Raw genomic sequence first — 20,289 nt, 5'->3', positions numbered from 1 at the left:
ACAGCATACAGTATGTAGGGGGCTCTCATTTTGTTGGTAACTCCAAAAAACGTCCAAGGGCACTTACATGTGATGGCTAATGAACTGTGGCAAGAAAGTCAAAATCAAGAACAAGGTAACTGACATAAGGGGGAAATGTGTATATCCGACTGAACATATATCAAACTTGTAAGAAAAAGTGTTCGAGGAAGGATTCCCAGTCAGCTCCCCGATGACCTTCCCAGTTCGCGCTGAACCACAGCACCATGGCACCTCTCCCCTCTTGTTCTCCACATTACTCCCGGTAATCCAATACACAGCATTTCCCCAGACTATTCGTCACTTTTTTCCCAGCCTTCAGCCCACTGTCACAATAGAGAAGACCACTGTCACTCCCAAGAGGAACAAGCCTTGGTATAACTGTCCCCAGATACTTCACATGGACCAATTGCACTCAGACACTTGGCGCTAAACTACCCCCATGCTTACCAAAATTTACAGCTCTGTCAACAGAAAAGTAAAAAAAAGGTATGGGTCTCAAAAAATGGCAACACAAACCAATTTTTTAATCAAAGTTCAGCAGTTTTTTAACCACGTAAATGAAAAAAAGCACTATACAAATTTGGTATCACTGTTATCACACTGTCCTGGAAAATCATGTTGCCACACCATTAGTACCAGTTAATGAACACCAGAAAATCAAAATCCAAATAACACTGACAAAACTACATTTTTTTAAACATTTTTACTCCATTCCCATTTTGAGCACATGAAATGGTTAATGAATGGTGTTATACAAACTACAGATTATCATGCAAAAAAAATCAAACAAGCCCTGACCTGGCTATGTCAATGGAAAAATAAAAAAGTTTTTGCTCTTGGAATAAATGGAGGAAAAAAACATTGGTGCAAAAACGAAAAATCACCCAGTCCTTAAGGGGCTGAAGTGCAGGCTACAGATGGTGCCAAAATTATTATCCACTGGAACCTCCCATCAGACTTTCTGGATTCTTAGATGCCAGATTAATGAATTTTGCTGCACTTTTGCTCATAAAATAAGCAGCTTTGCTTATGGAATTGCTATGTAATCAGTATGGTAATATTTAATAAAATCTTCCACAAAGTTAATCACATTGCTCGCCTCTTACCTCTTGAGCGTTGCCATACAGCCAGTGACGCTTGGGACCCTCAAATGGGCTAAAAGCTTTAACAAGCTGGCTCCATTTTAGATACAGACTCCAGCCTTTTACCAACACAAACAGGAGGCAGAACCAGGCGGCCCAGGACCACAGATTAGAGGGACTCATAGGGAGCAGTCCAAAGAATACAGGGGCTGACATGGCCGAGACACAGCCTGAGCTCTGCTAGATTTAGCTGGATTATGTCGCAGCAACAAACAAGTGGAAGATTCTGCTCTGACGAGGCAGGTTCATAGGACATTGTACAAAGGAGGAGGAGGATGAGGAGGAGGAGGAGGGCAGCATGCCAGAGGGAGGGAAGGAGCCGTAGACAGACACATTGTGAAGCATGGAAAGTTAAACTGAGACTAGCGTTAACAGGTAGAACGCAGACAATGAGAAGACAGTTGTACTTAAACCAACAACTATTTATTCGATTGACACCAGTGTCATACTGAAGAACATTGGGCCCACCAGAGGATTTGATTCTGAGGGCCCACCTTTCTCCCCCACTGAAGAGCCCCATAGCAAATGCAAGGTTTGCACTATGAACTCTCCGGAAGGAGAAGCCAGGGCCCACCGGAGGATTCTCCGGTTCTCTGGTGGGCCAGTCCAACCCTGATTGACACAATGAAACAGGTGCCTTGGGCACAATATCAGTGGATAGCGTAAGCAGTGAAAATTAAACAAGTTATGTTACAAGAAAAATACAGTAATTCCGATGAACAAGCTATTGACACAATGCTATTTACACATTATTGTTCTGTTAATAACATTAAATAACTGCTATTGTCAGTGACGTCTTAGTCTTAACACCTCAACCTAAAGGGCATCACTGTCACTACTGAGCCCATTTCTGTTGTCATTCTCTAGGCAACACAGAACGTCACACAGGCCTTATTAGGGGGTCAACAATACTACTCACTAGGCTACAGTCCCAGACTGGTCAGTTACTCGGCACACTCGTCACACTGGCTGCAGTCATTCCCTGAGGCAGAGCCCCGATCCCCACTTATTATCATACGTCTACACTGGAAGCGATGGCTCACATGAACATCTCTCTGCTGCAGCCGAGTTGTATCGCTCTCTGCCCTGCTTCTGTTTCACTTGACTCCGCTCTCCCAGCTCTGGTCTCTCTCGAGTCTTTACACAGATCTGGTCTATCAACCCCTTCACCTGGGTCTGGTCTCTTGGCTCCTTTACCCGGATCTAATCTCTCAACTACTTTATTCGGATATGATCTCCTGGCTTCTGTACTCTGATCTAGTCTCTCGACTACTTTACTCGGATCTGGTCTCTCGATTTCTTTAAGTGGATCTAGTCTCTCGACTCCTTTACTCAGATCTGGTCTCTCAACTCTTTTACCCAGATCTGGTTTCGCATCTCCTTTATCCGGATCTGGTCTCTCGAGTCCTTCACCTAGATCTGGTCTCTCAGCTCCTTTATTCGAATCTGGTCTCTTGACTTCTTTACACAGATCTGGTCTCTCGACACCTGTACTCGGATCTGGTCTCTTGGCTCCTGTACTTGGATCTGGTCTCTCAACTCCTTCACTCGGATCTGGTCTCTCGACTCCTTTACTCGGATCCGGTCTCTCGACTCCTTTCTCAGATCTGGTCTCTCGACTCCTTTCTCAGATCTGGTCTCTCAACTCCTTTCTCGGATCTGGTCTCTCGACTCCTTTCTCGGATCTGGTCTCTCGACTCCTTTACTCGGATCCGGTCTCTCGACTCCTTTCTCGGATCTGGTCTCTCAACTCCTTTCTCGGATCTTGTCTCTCAACTCCTTTCTCGGATCTGGTCTTTCGACTCCTTTAATTGGATCTGGTCTCTGGTAATGACGTGATGGTGTCTCCGCGGTGTTGGATGTTTTGATCTCCCCGAGGTCATTCATCCTCATGTTTATAGTCTTTTTACTAGGCACTGCTCCCAATAGCCAGTTTCCTACTCCACACTGATGAGGGGCAGATACCCTGAAACAGCTGTCTGTGGATGGATACCATGTTTTGGCATAGGTGGTTTTCCTTTATTGGATGCTGCCCTTCCCGTGGTTGTTCCTTCCCGGTGAAAGACCTGGCTATTCATTGCTTGCGTTGAGAAACACGTGATGGTGTCTCCACTGCTTTTCTACATGCATTTGCATATTTCCCTTAAGGGATGGGGGCAGTGTTCTGGATCACTGCGTTGAGAAACACGTGATGATGTCTCCGCGGTGTTGGATGTTTTGAGCTCCCCGAGGTCATTCATCCTCATGTTTATACTATTTTGATTCAAGTCACTGCTCAAAATCACCCGTATAGGTCTATGGGTCCATGAAATTCACGAACAGCACATGTATCCACGTGCAATTCTTGTCCTGTCAGTTTCTTACATAGTAATGAGTAGGAAAAGCTATTTGGTTTTTTTTTCGGGGGGGGGGGGGGGTTAGTATATGAAAGTGACATGCGCTTTTTTTCTACCATGTGTTTTGCAAAACCTGAAGTAGAAATAAATGCTCAGAGAACTCAGTTGAATAGCAAAATGGATTCACACTGAAATGAATAGGAATAGTCTTTTAAGTATTTTCAGTCAGAGATCTCTCATCCAGCCTTATCAGACCTCTTGCTTTGCACTAAGGAGGGGCAAACAACCCCAAATATGTGTCTGCAAATAGTGTCTGGTTTGGCTTTTATCCTAAGTCATGTGGCAAGACTCATTACAGGGTCGATATTGACTTTTAGGATTGCCACTTCCATTAGGTGGCGCTAGAGTTCAAATCCTCTTCCTCTTTATCAAAAGACAATGAGCAAGTAACAGTACATTGCTCCAATACTTGTTTTCGTAAAACTCAAATGCTGAGACGCTCGCCAATCATTAGAATAAAAGGGCTGTGGCATTCCTGAATTCTTCCATGAACTCATCCAGAAGCGCTGGAACAGAGGGAGTGAAAGAGAAATATTTTCCCTGAGTCATGACCCATCAACAAACTTAAAAACCATGTGCCCGAGCATTGTCATGTTTATAAAGAGCTTAGTGCTATTATTGAAGGGCAGTATTTTGTGGCCATTCTATGATAATATGATGTTTTAACCATATAGGGTTATATATGCATGTTATGGTGCTATATAAAGGGGAATTTCTGTAACAAGAAGTTACTCTCCCAAATCAGCAGTTTGATCCCTTTACGACCAATGACGTATATTTATCTCAGCAGTCGTTTCCATGTCGTGTTAGCGCTGGAGCCCCCATCTTTCCTCGCACTTGATGGCTGATTTAATCAGCCATCAAGTGTCTCTAACAGCCATGGATGGATCCGAGATGCACCCACTGCTGTTAGCCAGTTAAATGCCACTGTCAACGACGGACAGCGGAATTTAACATGCGTCAACCGGAAATATATCACAGAACCCGCCCATTGACGCCCCGTCATGTGATTGTGGGGCGTCGATGGATTGTCATGACAGACGGGGTCCGCAAAAGACTCTCTCGCCTGTCATCACGATTCTTCTGTGAAATAGGAAATCAAGATTTTTGCTACACATAGCCTGCTATGTGTGCACAGGATATCGGACAGTCACAGCTTCAAGTCTCCTAAGGGGACTATTGAATAAAGGAAAAAAAAAAAACACATACCGTAAGTTCAATTCATCGCCCTTTTACCCCATTGAAAATAAAGCCATTAAAAAAACAAAAAAACACTTTGTGGTTCTTCTTTAATCACCATTTGAAGTTTTCCGTTAATTAGATTTCGGTACACAGGGGCCGGACTGTGCACTTGGTCTTCTCTTCTCTGCCTGGGAATCCCTGCCTCCTCTGCCTGCCTCTAGCCTTTGAATAAAGGGGCACTGCTTTTTCAGTGACCTGCTTCATGTGTTTGAAACCTCCTCTTCAAATAGAGGAGTCAAGCAGAGGGGCTGGTGAACCAAAAACCGGTAGGAGAAGAGCCAGTGCACAGTCCGGCCCCTGTGCACCGAAATCAGCAGAAAACTTCAAATGGTGATTAAAGAAGAACCATAAAGTGCATTTGTTCACCAGAGGCGTCAATTTAATCAGTATTACAGCGCCATTACATAGTTTGTCTTTACGTTACAAAATCGTACTGACAGGTTCTTGTTAAAGTATAATGCATTTTCTGAGTAGATATGTTTTTAGGCAGTACAATGTTTTGCTCTTTACCTACATAGTGCCCACACCCAGATTCATAGATCACATAATATAGTTTGCAAAGGCGTTGCCACCGAAAGGCATACAGAAGAGACTGCATAAAAAGCAAGAATTTACAGTGCATCCTATCAGGTCAACAGAGGGCATAAAAAGAACAGTCCTGTCCTGCACCCAAATCCTCTTAAAATCCAAGTAAATGTGATATTTTATAACATGCGGCTAAAAATAATGACATAATGACTTCAGATTGTAAAATCTGAAACCTGATCATTATTTATATGGATTTCACAAAAAATCTTAGACTAGCTGAGATTAACCTGCTGGCGCATGCGCACCGATGCTCCACTTACCTATGGGGTTGAGGGAACCAGCTAAGTAATGTATGCAGCCATCTCTATACCATAGGCATTGAATGGTGCGGCAACGTGCATGCAACACCATGCCACTATTCAGGACTTCTAATGATCATGAGGGTCCTAACAATGGGGCCCCAACAATCAGACATTAATTTGCTATCCTGTGGATGTGTCATTTGTGGGAAAACACTCCACAAAATGCATTGTAAAGGTTAAAAGGCAGATGTCGTATTGAGGGTTGTCACGTCCCTTTCCCACAAAAAAAGGGGGATACTGTACTATTGTGAACATGTTGATACAATTGGGCATCATTTTCTTTGTTTTTGCTATAGGACCCACAGGGCTGGTAGCTTTTACGGTTTTATGCTCTGACTTTCTATTTTGCGTGAGACCCATTGGCAGTGGGCATATTAACATTGCCCTTTTTTTCTAGATATTAGAAGCAAAGCTGATCCTGAATAAGACTCTTCAGGCGCACAAACAGGCCCCATTCTGACTTTACCATGAGGGGACCCCTAACTCAACCTACCCTTTAAATCTCTTAATGACTTATTTCCAAAACTTTACTAAAGCTCAATATCCAAAAACTTTTTTTTGATTGTTCTAACACCAGCAAATTCCAGTTTCACCCAGAAAAATTCCTTTTCTATTTCTGTTGCATTATTACGCTATTGACTCAGCTGAGATTGCCCACGAGTGTAATGTCACCCAATCATCTGAGAAACAAAGCAGTAAAGTTCTTATAAACTTTTCGATCACACAACACTATATCACCATAAAGGAAAAACACAGTTGGGTTATACAGGATCCTATACAGGATGGCGACATGGGGAGTGTTGGCTTTACTGGGATTTCAAGTCTTCTTCCTCACAACTGAAGCTTCTATGGTGAAGTGTAACGCTGGGGCATATGATGATATCGTAATCGCCATACACCCGGAGGTACCCGAAGATGTTGTGCTCATAGAAAAAATTCAGGTAAGGTCATTACACAATTAGAGTAAAACGGAACGTTGTTGACACCTTCTTAAGAAGGACACCCAAGATTGGTCTTCCAGAGTGGTGGTCCTATCAAAGGTGAGAGCAAATCTATTCTATTCTGGTCTAAACCAGGTGGCTTTGAGTTCAGGGACAGATACTGAGGGCCTCTGGGCAAGAACAGTATACGGGTCCTACACAGTCCAAAAACTTCTCATAATGCACAATTCCACCTGCTTTGGAGGTGGTAGTGGCCCCTTTACCTCTTGGGCCCCTTTGTGGCTGCACAGGTTGCATCACTGATATGTCTGGTCATGTTTGAGTTTGCTATATTATACGGTCAAAGCCCAAAATTTTGAGACTGACCCAAATTTATGAGCTCTTGGCAAATGGATTTCTGCTTCTGGGAAAAATCCCGACTGAGGATCAGTCCACCCAGTTTTACCTAATCAGTGCTTGAAGTTCATCACATTTTTTTGTTATTTTGGTTGTCCTCCTGCTTTTCGAGGCTTGATCACGGGTTCTCAATGGAATTGAGATCTGGGGATTTTCCTGACAATGGGCCAAAAATGTCAATGTTTTGTTCACCAAGCCACTTAGTTATCACTTTTGCCTTGTGATATGGTCCCCATCATGCTGGAAAAGCCCTGTTCATCACCACACTGCTCCTGGATCTTTGGGACAAGTTGCTCTTGGAGGAGGTTTAGATCCCATTATTTATTCATGGCCGTATTCTTAAGCAAATTTATGATTGAGCCCCCTACATGGATTAAACCCTCCCACACATGACATAAATAGTTTAAGGATTCTTTTCTGTTGTCAGGACACAAGACTCATGGCAGTGCTCATCTTTTCTTCTCCGGACAATCATTCTTCCAGATGTCCCAAACAGTCGGAAGGGGGCTTCATCAGAGAAAACAACTTTACCCCCTGACCTCTGCAGTCCAGTACCTGTACTTCCTTCAAGTTTTTTTTTCTCTGATGAAGCCCCCTTCTGTTTTGTAGTTTTGCTATAACTTATTACTAGGGTTGAGCGAAACGGATCTGTCATTTTCAGAAATCGCCGACTTTTAGGCAAAGTCGGGTTTCATGAAACCCGAACCGATCGTAGTGTGGGATCGGCCATGCGGTACACGATCAGAGCGCCAAAGTCGCGTTTCGTATGACGCTGTTACCGCCGTTTTTCATCCAGTGAAGGAGGACGCAGAGTGTGGGCAGCGTGATGACATAGGTCTCTGTTCCCACCATCTTAGACAAGGGCATGGCAGTGATTGGCTTGCTGTCTGCGGCATCACAGGGGCTATAAAGGGGCGTGCACGCCGACCGCCATCTTATTTCTGCCGATCTGAGCATAGGGAGAGTTTGCTGCAGTTAGTCAGAAGCAGGGACAGAGTTAGGGAGGAAATATAAACCCCCAAACCGCTTGTGCTGGAGCGATTTTCACTGTCCCACACCACCTTTTTGTGCAGGGACAGTGGAGGTCGTATTTTAGTGCAGCAGCTGCATAGCTGTGTGCACGGTGCTGTGCAAACCAACTGCTTTTTTCAAAGCAAAAATCCTGTTGCTCCTTTCTGCACAGTTACCTGTCTTGTTTATTTGTCCACACTTTTTTGTTCTGAAGTCCTTTTTATTGCTGCCATACTTGTCCTGAGATCATTGTAGGGACTAGGGAGCGTGTTATTGCAGTAATTTTTTTTTATTTTTTATAATAATTACAGCCACTTTCTGCCACGTTCATAGTGTTGTGTTATACCACTGGGCCAGAGTTGTGGTTCAGTGTCTCCCCCCAAAAGTGAGATAGTAATTCTCACACAGTTTATATCCTGCTGTACTGCTAGTGTGTCGTATATCACGCAGCCACTTTCTGCCACGTTCATAGTGTTGTGTTATACCACTGGGCCAGAGTTGTGGTTCAGTGTCTCCCCCAAAAAGTGAGATAGTATTTTTCACACAGTTTATATTCTGCAGTACTGCTAGTGCGTCGTATATCAGGCAGCCACTTTCTGCCAGGTTTATAGTGTTGTGTTATACCACTGGGCCAGAGCTGTGGTTCAGTGTCTCCCCCCAAAAGTGAGATAGTATTTCTCACACAGTTTATATTTTGCTGTACTGCTAGTGTGTCATATATCAGGCAGCCACTTTCTGCCATGTTCATAGTGTTGTGTTATACCACTAGGCCAGAGTTGTGGTTCAGTGTCTCCCCCCAAAAGTGAGATAGTATTTCTCACACAGTTTATATTCTGCAGTACTGCTAGTGTGTCATATCAGGCAGCCACTTTCTGCCACGTTCATAGTGTTGTGTTATAGCACTGGGCCAGAGTTGTGGTTCAGTGTCTCCCCCCAAAAGTGAGATAGTAATTCTCACACAGTTTATATTCTGCTGCACTGCTAGTGTGTCATATATCAGGCAGCCACTTTCTGCCACGTTCATAGTGTTGTGTTATACCACTGGGACAGAGTTGTGGTTCAGTGTCTCCCCCCAAAAAATGAGGAAGTCTGGTGGAAGAGGCCGTGGGCGGGGGTTGCCAGCTAGTACTGATGGTGGTGGTGGTGCTACATCTGGTGGTAGTGGCAAAAGCACAGTAGCACCTAAGGCTGGAGGTGTTGAGCCTGCGTCATCGTCTGGCTACACAAGGCCTCGAAGGCTCCCTTACCTGGGAGTAGGAAAACAGCTTTTAAAGCCGGAGCAGCAGGAAAAAGTTTTGTTTTTCCTTGCTGACTCAGCCTCTAGCTCTTTCGCCTCCTCTTCCCAAAGTTCAAAATCTAAGAGCAGCCAGTCGTCAGTGGATGCTTCCGGTCCGGAAAAAGACGTTTCCTTGTTTCCTTCTGCCAAACCAAAAGTGAAGGATGCGTCAGGCGACACTACAGGTTACTCCATGGAGCTCTTTACCCATACCGTGCCAGGGTTAGAAAGGGAAATTGTACACTGCCCATTACAAGAAGAATCGGACATGGAATGCACTGATGCACAGCCACAGCTAGATTATGATGCTGTTCCATTGACTCAGATCACTACATTGACCTCGCAGTTTCCTGAGCCAGAATCTGACCCTGATGAGACTATGGTGCCCTGTCCCGAACGCTATAGCACCGGCTTACACGGTGACACTGAGGAAGGTGCACATGACATTGTGGAGGAGGAGGTGATAGATGACCCAGTTCTTGACCCAGATTGGCAGCCATTGGGGGAAGAGGGTGCCGCTGGCACTAGCTCACAAGCGGAGGAGGGTTATCCGCAGCAACACCAATCTACATCGCAACAGCTGTCATCAGCCAGGCCCGTATCAGGCCCAAAACGTGTGACAAAAACAGTTTTAGGACAGCGTGGCCAACCGCTGAAAGTTGCACAGCGTGCAATGCCTGAAAAGGAATTCCATAGTAGGAAGAGTGCAGCGAGGCATTTTTTTGACCAAGATCCCAATGATCACTCTAAAGTGATCTGTAAGAAATGCTCAAAGACCTTTAGCAGAGGGAAGAATCTTCTAAATTTAAATACAACGTGCATGCGTAGACATTTAACCAGCATGCACTTGCAAGCCTGGACTAATTACCAAACGTCCTGTACCGTTGGTGCACCTGGTCAGAATGAAGGTAGTCAGCAATGCCACATTGCTTCCCTCACTGTAAGCCCACCGGTTCGGACACCACCAGCAGCAAATGTGGAGGGATCGTCGCAAGGCCAAAGCAGGCAGGGAATCAGAAGGTTATTGGTAGGAAGCACTGTATGTAGGCCAACATCACCAACTGTCTCTCAAACCGCCATGTCCACCACCACCCCTAGTTCCACCATCTGCAGGTCTCCTGTCCAGCTCACCCTAGAAGAGACTCTCGTGAGGAAAAGAAAGTACTCATCCTCTCATCCGCGTACACAGGGTTTGAACGCCCACATTGCCAGATTAATCTCGTTAGAGATGATGCCCTACCGGTTGGTTGAAAGCAAATCTTTCAAAGACCTGATGGCCTACACAGTACCACGCTATGACCTACCCAGTCGCCACTTCTTTGCGAGAAAAGCCATCCCAGCCCTCCACCAGCATGTCAAAGACCGCATTGTCTATGCACTGAGGCAGTCTGTCAGTGGAAAGATGCACCTCACCACAGATGCATGGACCAGTAGGCATGGCCAGGGACGTTACGTGTCCATCACGGCGCACTGGGTTAATGTGGTGGATGCAGGGTCCACAGGGGACAGCCATAGTGGGACAGTTCTGCCTAGCCCACGGTCTAGGAAACAGTTGGCAGTAGGCGTTCGACACCCCTCCTCCTCCAGAAGCGACAACTCGTCCACAGAGCGCAGTCGCCTGGCAACTCCATCCGCAGCTGCCAGTGTTGCACACGAGGTGTCTCATTATGGAACAGCTAGTGGTAAGCGTCAGCAGGCTGTGTTGGAAATGAAGTGTTTGGGCGACAACAGACACACCGCGGAAGTACTGGCCGAGTTCTTGCAGCAAGAAAGTGAGTCATGGCTGGGAAGTGTACATCTTGAGGCAGGCAAGGTAGTCAGTGATGACGGAAGGAATTTTATGGCTGCCATAGCCCTTTCAGAACTGAAACACATACCTTGCCTGGCTCACACTTTGAACCTGGTGGTGCAGTGCTTCCTGAAAAATTATCCGGAGTTACCAGCCCTGCTCCTGAAGGTGCGAAAACTTTATTCGCATATACGCCGGTCGCCCGTACACTCCAGCCGTATGCAGAACCATCAGCGATCGCTAAATCTTCCACACCAACGCCTAATTATAGATGTTGCAATAAGGTGGAACTCCACACTGCACATGGTTCAGAGGCTGTGTGAACAGAGGCGTGCCGTCATTTATTTGTGAGAGGATACGCATACACGGGCAGGCAGTTGGATGGCAGACATGGAGTTGTATGGTGTGCAGTGGTTGAAGCTACAAGACCTCTGTCAAGTCCTTCAGTGTTTTGAGGAATGCACACGGCTGGTTAGTGCAGACGACGCCATCATAAGCATGAGCATCCCACTTATGCTTCTGCTGATGCAAAGTTTGACGCACATTAAGGAGCAGGCGTCTGCAGCCGAGGAGGAGGGAAGCCTTGATGACAGTAAGCCATTGTCTGGTCAGGGAACTGTCCAGGACGAGGTGGCGGACGAAGAGGATGAGGAGGAGGATGATGGGGATGAATATGTATGGGAGGAGGAAGCTTCTCAGGGGGCAATAGAAACTGGTGCCGTTGCAAGGTCTGGTACAGGTTTCTTGCGGGACACTTGTGATGTAGATTTGCAAGAAAGTGCTCCTCAACCCAGCAGAAGCAGTGAATTTACACCTGGAACATTGGCCCACATGGCTGAGTATGCCTTGCGTATCCTAAAAAGGGACACCCGCATTGTCAAAATGATGATGATTACTGGTTGGCCTGCCTACTGGATTCACGCTACAAAGGGAAATTGCAAAATATCATGCCACATGAGAACCTAGAGCAAATATTGGCTACCAAACAAGCAACTCTTGTAGACCGTTTGGTTCTGGCATTCCCAGCACACAGCGGCGGTGATGGTTCTCACACGAGCCGTAGGGGGCAACATGGCAGAGGTGCTTGCGGTGCAGAAATCCGAAGTGGCGTTGGACAGAGGGGTTTTATGACAAGGTTGTGGAGTGATTTTTCAATGACCGCTGAAACGACAGGGACAGCTGCATCGATTCAAAGTGACAGGAGACAGCATTTGTCCAGTATGGTTACAAACTACTTTTCCTCCCTTATCGATGTTCTCCCTCACAGGTCATTCCCCTTTGATTACTGGGCATCTAAACTAGACACCTGGCCTGAATTGGCAGAATATGCATTACAGGAGCTCGCTTGCCCTGCTGCCAGTGTGCTATCAGAAAGAGTGTTCAGTGCTGCTGGTTCAATACTGACCGAAAAAAGGACACGTCTGGCTACCCAAAATGTTGATGATCTAACCTTCATTAAAATGAACCAATCATGGATTTCAAATTCTTTTGCCCCACCTTCCCCTGCTGACACGTAGCTTTCCTTTAAAAAGGTCTTGCTTTTGGACTCCTCTTACTGACTGCTCCAATTCCTCCATTTGCTGCTGCTGAATGTCCACCATAGGCCATTTTTAACTCCTCCCTAAATGGGCTGACTCCCCCCACGGGCCCGTGGTCACCACTTGGCGCAAGCACCCGTGCGAGTGCTATTTGCCTGGGCAGGTGGGTGTGCCCACTTTTGGCCGACGGCACTGGCACAGGGTCCCTCATAGTACAATTAAGTGTCTCTGGCGGTGGGGGTGCACACCCAACGTCAGACACAACGTCGTAATATGAGGGGCCCTGGGCCAGTACCGCCGCCCACGAGAGTGTTCCCCCCCCCAGCTCAAACAGTGCTCCACCGCTGTTTAGTCGGTGCTGTTAAATCCTTCAATGGCACTGCCAATACAAATTGAGAGATGATAGTAAATATATACAGGGACCATGCCCTCCATTTTGACCTGTGAATACTGTGCGCGAACTACCACTATCTGGTACTCAGCAGAGGAACCCACCCCTGTACTTTGCTTTGCCACCTGTTTATTTACGAACATTTTTTTTGCAGACATTTAGCCCGCTTTACTATTTAGGCCAACGTACTGTGTCAGCCACTTATTCCAGTTGTCCTCCACCGAACAAAGCAGTGCCACCAGTTTACTACTGTTACCAGTTTAGAACTGCATTGAGGCAACTTTTTTATTTTAGGCCTAGTAAGTCTGTCTGCGCCACTCCTAGCAATCGTCCTCCGCTGACCAAACCAGTGCTGCCTGTGTACCCCTGTTACCCATTTTAAACTGCATTGAGCCAACTTTTTTATTTTAGGCCTAGTAAGTCTGTCTGCGCCACTCCTAGCATTCGTCCTCCGCTGACCAAACCAGTGCTGCCTGTGTACCCCTGTTACCCATTTTAAACTGCATTGAGCCAACTTTTTTATTTTAGGCCTAGTAAGTCTGTCTGCGCCACTCCTAGCAATCGTCCTCCGCTGACCAAACCAGTGCTGCCTGTGTACCCGTTACTCATTTTAAACTGCATTGAGCAAACTTTTTTATTTTAGGCCTAGTAAGTCTGTCTGCGCCACTCCTACTAATCGTCCTCCGCTGACCAAAACAATGCTGCCTGTGTACCCGTTACCCATTTTGAACTGCATTGAGCCTACTTTTTTATTTTAGGCCTAGTAAGTCTGTCTGCGCCACTCCTAGCAATCGTCCTCCGCCTAACAAAACAATGCTGCCTGTGTACCCCTGTTACCCATTTTTAACTGCATTGCGCCTAATTTTTATTTTAGGCCTACTAAGTCTGTCTGGGCCACTCCAGTCCTGACAATCGTCCTCCGCTTAACAACGCTCTGCCGCCTGTGTACCCCTGTAACCAATTTTAAACTGCATTGAGCCAACTTTTTTAATTTAGGCCTACTACTGTGTCTGTCTGCGCCACTCAATACAGCTGTCCTTCACTGCACAAAGCAGAGCCTCAATTTGCAGCCGATATCACATATTAAAGTGCATTTGGCCTACTAGTTTGGTTGGGCCTACTAACGGTGTCTGCCGCTCCTTGGTATTCTCCTGTGTTTTTCTCCTGAACTTCAATCTTCAGGCTTTCGGCCTATAGGAATTTTAAAACTGCATTTGGCCTACTGGTTTGGTTGGGCCTACTAACGGTGTCTGCCGCTCCTTGCTGTTCTCCTCCACTGAACAAAGCAGTGCTGCCTGTTTACTCCTGTTACCAATTTTGAACTGCATTTAGCCTACTTTATTCTTTGGGCCTATATCTGTGTTTCCTCCTCATCTTGCCCATTGCCCAGCCACTGCTAGATGAGTCTGCCGGTACATTGACCCAGACCACTACATTCCCCTTGCACTCTACATAGCCAGTATCTGACCCTGCAGAAAATCTGGTTCCCCTTCCCGCATACTATACCACCTTACACGGGGACAAAGAGGAAGGTGCAGATGAAAGTGCAGGTTCCTTCAACAGGTGGGGGGGGCATACTCGTTGGCGACGTCACTGGCACAGGGCCCCTCATAGTACGCAAAAGTGTCTCTGCCGGTGGGAGGCGCCCCTGCCGTCAATCACAACGCCGTACTTTGAGTGTGCCCCCCTGCTTGCTCAGGATCACAGCACTTGCAAAGTTGAAATACTTACCTCTCCCTGCTCCACCGCCGTGACGTAGTCCGCGTTTCCTGGGCCCACGAAAAACTTGAGCCAGCCCTACTCCCCCCACAACTGTTGCCAAAAGACCCCCAAATTTTCAATGGCTAACTATTATTATAAGGTAAATTAAGATTGACAAGCTTAAGTAACAAGAATTGATGTTTTTGGCATTAAAATGGGCTCTGTTGATGTTTTCCTGTCCTCCACTCACTGCCGACTTTGATTCTCCATTGACTTGCATTGGGTTTCGTGTTTCGGTCGGATCCCCAACTTTTCGAAATAATCGGCCGATTTCACCCTACCCGACTTTTGACAAAGTCGGGTTTCGCGAAACCCGACTCGATCCTGAAAAAGTAAAAGTTGCTCAACCCTAGTAATGACCATTCAAAACACCATGTTCTTACCATTCTACTATTTTCCTTCCCTGCAGAACTTCTCTGATCTCCTCCCGACATTTCTCCTGGTGTTCGGGGTATTTAGCCAAGGAGTATAGTATCCAAGAGATGCCACTGGCTGTTGTATCGTGTCCTTCAAACATGAATGTGTCCACCTCTGCCCGCAGATCTTCATCAGATAGACCCTGACCATTTTCATCCTATAAAATAATAATACAAACAGCACATTACTGCTACTTAGTGTCACGCTGTGAACAGGGGCGTAGCTGGAGCTTTTGCCGCCCGGGGCTGTTCCCGAGTTTGGCGCCCCCCCCCCCCCCCAGAACGTATGCGATTTTCACACTTAGTCATGTACCGACGAGCTCCTCTCCCTTAAGCTCCCAATGTTCAGTGAAAAACTGAGAGAAGCAGAAGAGAAGCTCGTTGTTACAGGACCATGAGTATGAAAATCACATATGAGTGATGTGTCCATGTGACGACTACTGGAACCTGCAGAGCTGAATCCTGACATCGCAGCTTCTGAATTCTCACAACGCATGCACTGCACACTTTTAGGATTCTCCCTGGCCGGTGGACGGTCATGTCAGCACAAGCATGTGATTTGTATACTTCTGACCACATTCCGACTAGACGTGCCCGGCCTCGCTCAGTTCATTTTCATAGAGTGAGGCCACACATGTCTAGTCAGCACGTGACCGCATGTATGTAAATCGCCAGCACAAGAGAATCCTGACAGCGTGCAGTGTGCACTGTGAGAAGTCAGAAGTCTGCAGTCACAAAGAATGACTGCAGACTCATCACAAACCTGGACATCCCCTTTAATGCTCCTAACAAATAAAAACATGAGAGTTAGTCAGTATCACAAATAACATTTACATCCAGGTACCTTATAGATGACGTCGTCTCTGGAGTTGTTCTCCTTCATTTCTTCATCTTGTCCAGACCCCATGATGCGTTTTCTCATCCACAGCCGTCTCTGCAGACTTCCATATTCTCCGCTCTTTTGCAGAAAATCTCCACATGACGCCCTTAAAGATACAAGTGTCATTATAATGCTCCTGAATAAAAAATTTCCCCTCACTATATTGTCTGTACAAAATATGACCCCCACACTGTCTGTCTTATGGTACATGCTCTTCACACTGACCTCTCCTTTCTATACCGGCCCCCTCTTCACACTGTCCTCTCATACTGTGTCCCCCCTATAGGGCCCAGTATTTATACTGTACTGTCTCATCACACTCCCCCTCCTTTGTATACTGTCCCCTCCTGGCTGTGCCCTTACACTGTCCCCCATGCTACGCATGCACACATCCCAACACCCTCACTCCCCGTACTCTGTCCACATACGTTTTTCACATCGCTACTCATACTGTGTCCGCATACATTCCCCTGTTTGCTCCCCAAACTGTCAGCACCCATCCCCCATACTGTTTCCTCATATATGCCCCCCATCTCCCCCTTTGCTCTTCATTTTGTGTCCTCAGATCTCCCCCACACATTAAATCCCCCCATCCCCATGACAAATCTCCCCCCACACACATTCAATCCCCCATCTCCACACACAATAAATACCCCATCTCCACTCATATTAAATCTCCCCCCACAATAAATCCCCCCATCTCCACTCATATTAAATATCCCCAATCCAATAATATATCCCACTATCCCCACTCACATTAAATCCCCCCATCCCCACTCACAGCAAATCCCCCCAATATATGCCCCCCATCCCCACTCACAGTAAATCCCCCCCCCAATATATGCCCCCCATCCCCACTCACAGTAAATCCCCCCACCCAATATATGCCCCCCATCCCCACTCACAGTAAATCCCCCCACAATATATGCCCCCCATCCCCACTCACAATAAATCCCCCCACAATATATGCCCCCATCCCCACTCACAGTAAATCCCCCCACAATATATGCCCCCCATCCCCACTCACAGTAAATCCCCCCACAATATATGCCCCCCTCCCCACTCACAGTAAATCCCCCCACAATATATGCCCCCATCCCCACTCACAGTAAATCCCCCCACAATATATGCCCCCATCCCCACTCACAGTAAATCCCCCCACAATATATGCCCCCCATCCCCACTCACAGTAAATCCCCCCCACAATATATGCCCCCCATCCCCACTCACAGTAAATCCCCCCACAATATATGCCCCCCATCCCCACTCACAGTAAATCCCCCCCACAATATATGCCCCCATCCCCACTCACAGTAAATCCCCCCCACAATATATGCCCCCATCCCCACTCACAGTAAATCCCCCCACAATATATGCCCCCCATCCACTCACAGTAAATCCCCCCCTGCACCTTCGGTGTCTTCAGCTCCACTGGAGCACTTACCACAGCTCTGTGTTTCCTGCTCTGCCTCTGTTCTGCCGCGCAGGTGATCACATGACCTGATCACGCTTCTGGCATCGCTCTGACCCGGAAGTCAGAGCTTCAATTGTACTCGCATCACAGATACGAGTACAATTGAACACTGGGAGCCGGCGCGCCGCAGCTTCTCTGTGCCGGCTGTCAGCTTGACAGTCGGCACAGAGAACAGCTGACTCCCAGTGCGGGGGGTGACAGAATGCAGCCGCCGGGGGAGACACTGCGGACCGCCGCTTTAGGCAGCCCGACTGTGCCCCCCTGCTGGCTGCTCCCCCCTAGATACGCCACTGACTCACCCCCACATTGTGCCGCCCCCCCGCATTGTGCCGCCCGGGGCGGCCCGCCCCCCCCGCACCCCCCTTCCTACGCCACTGGCTGTGAAGGTCTTCGTAAAGGAAGGGGGACCTGCAGTTGTCCCTGGAACTGGGACCTTAAAGGGAACCTGTCACCCCGTTTTTTCAGTATGAGATAAAAATACTGTTAAATAGGGCCTGAGCTGTGCTTTACAATAGTGTATTTTTTGTCCCCTTATTCCCCACCTATGCTGCCGAAATATCTTACCAAAGTCGCCGTTTTCGCCTGTCAATCACGCTGGTCTGGTCAAAAGGGCGTGGTGAAATGGCTGTTTCTCCCCACCTCTAGCTTATCTTCCCGGCGTTGGCGTAGGCGTTGGCGTAGTGTTTTGCGCATGCGCAACTGCTGAATGCACTGCTGTTATGAACTGGTGGCCTAGGAGCAGCATGAGACGTACTCTGGAGAAGCTGGTATCTATACTGACTGCAGACCCTGAACTTAACACCGCAACTAGAAGTAGCCGTGGGATGTACCTTCTGATCCTAGACACCTCGACACAGCCGGAGAACTAATTAACCCTATAGATAGAAAAGGGAAAGCTATCTCGCCTCAGAGAAAATTCCCAAAGGATAGGCAGCCCCCCACGAATATTGACTGTGAGAGGAGAGGAAAAAACATACACAGGCTGAAAACAGGATTTAGCAAAGGAGGCCAATCTAGCTAGATAGGACAGAGTACTATGCGGTCAGTAATAAAATACTATGAAAATATCCACCACAGAAAGTACAAAAACTTCACAACTAACTAAAGACATGAAGGGTATATCTGCCTCTCCAGAGATTCCAGCTGGACTGCATAAATCCTTACACAGATTAAGCTGGACAAAAAACAACATGAAATGCACTGAACAATAAAACCCACAAAATGTGGGCTGCAAAACAAGCAGGACTTATCTTGGTGAAAAGACCAGGAAGCAAGAGAGACCATGAAGAGATGTGAATCCTCCAGATACAATGGACAACTGGCACTCATTAAAGGGTGAAGCCAGACTAAATAGCCCAGTCCAGAGTGAACACACGCCTCCATTTTGTTTGAAGAGTATCTGATAAAAAGCAGATGACAGGACCTTTTTGAGAATCAGCAAGTGTCCACTTTCCCTGCAGCACCTCCGCTGGGGAAATTGAGCATTACATGGTTCTAATTGAAAACTAGTCTCTGTGTGTAATGGTGTTGGGTCCTGCTGAGCAATATATACTCTTTATAGATACTTTTTACTAATAGATGAGCACCCTTTAATGAAGTATTTTCTAGTCCTCTTTAAAGGGTTTTTTCACAAAAGACATTTTGTTTAATCTTAAATACAGTGAGGAGGAATGGAGGATTTGGACTCCTATTCTAGCAATTCTGGGAGTCCCAATGATGTGCCCTCAGTGATTAAGACATTTATTACCTTTCCTATACATAAATATTGTGGGAAAACACTTCCAGCTCTAATTTAAAAAAAAAGTTTAACCTTCTCTTGGCGAAGGGTGAAACTTGCACCTATAACCGCAGCATAAACTGTCATGCTGCAAATCTTAAACCGGTAGCTCTTGTCAATTTACGGTGAGGATATATTTCGTAGCATATCGCATGCAATTTTTTAAAAATATCATGCACTTTGCTCGCACTGTGTAACACAGTAAATATGCAGCAGACAATCGACTTAGCCTTAATATTAATCAGTGGAACGCTGCATAATCTACGTTATATTTTCCACAAATGTGACCCTACAGTTTATAGAACATAGCGGAGGACAATGCTCGCCCCTTACCTCATGAGCGTTGCCAAACAGCCAGTGACGCTTGGGACCCTCAAATGGTCCAAATGCTTTTATCAGCTGCCGCCGCTTCACATAGAGCCTGGAGGCTTTTATCAGCACATACAGGAGGCAGAACCAGGCGGCCCAGGACCACAGATCAGAGGCACTAAGGGGGAGCAGTCCATAGAACACAGGGGCTGACATGACCGAGACGAAACCTGTCCTCTGCTACATTTGGCTGGTGTGTCACAGAGCAAGTGAAGATCCTGCCCTGATGAGGCAGGTTCATAGGACATTGTAGAAAGGAGGAGGAGGAGGGTACGTCATATGGAGGGAAGCGAGAGGAGAACTGGAGACACACACCATGAATGAGGAAAACATGGGAGGTCTCTGGCACACAACGCACGCACATATAGAATTTTATTTTTCACATTTCTATTGAGCGGATTAATAGGAATCAAACACAAGAAGCAGTTACTGTGGGGAGGTTTTTTTTAGCAGATCCATCTCAAAATTCTCCACAAAAACTGCTTTAAAAACAAAGTTCATGTCACTACATTGTTTGTGTTGACTCATTTTTTAGGTGGAAATTCTTTTGTCGAAGAGGTTTTGGAAGAGTTAGGCTAA

General features: G+C 46.7%; 2 protein-coding genes across 2 annotated transcripts in view; one reads left to right on the top strand and one right to left on the bottom strand.

Moving 5' to 3' along the window:
• Positions 1-1,421, bottom strand: part of LOC143787353 (cytochrome P450 4B1-like) — a 58,844-nt gene extending 57,423 nt beyond the window's left edge. The window contains exon 1 of the mRNA XM_077276015.1: positions 1,128-1,421. Within this exon, the coding sequence (XP_077132130.1) occupies positions 1,128-1,319 (192 nt within the window). The 5' untranslated portion in view covers positions 1,320-1,421. The remainder of the gene's footprint in view (positions 1-1,127) is intronic.
• A 5,052-nt stretch (positions 1,422-6,473) lies between these two features.
• Positions 6,474-20,289, top strand: part of LOC143787351 (calcium-activated chloride channel regulator 1-like) — a 97,838-nt gene continuing 84,022 nt past the window's right edge. The window contains exon 1 of the mRNA XM_077276012.1: positions 6,474-6,632. Coding sequence (XP_077132127.1) covers positions 6,474-6,632 — 159 coding nt within the window. The remainder of the gene's footprint in view (positions 6,633-20,289) is intronic.

This window comes from Ranitomeya variabilis, chromosome 8, assembly GCF_051348905.1.
Source record: "Ranitomeya variabilis isolate aRanVar5 chromosome 8, aRanVar5.hap1, whole genome shotgun sequence".
NCBI lineage: Eukaryota > Metazoa > Chordata > Amphibia > Anura > Dendrobatidae > Ranitomeya > Ranitomeya variabilis.
Note: the sequence above shows the minus strand (reverse complement) of the source record. Positions and strands in the feature narration are given on the sequence as shown.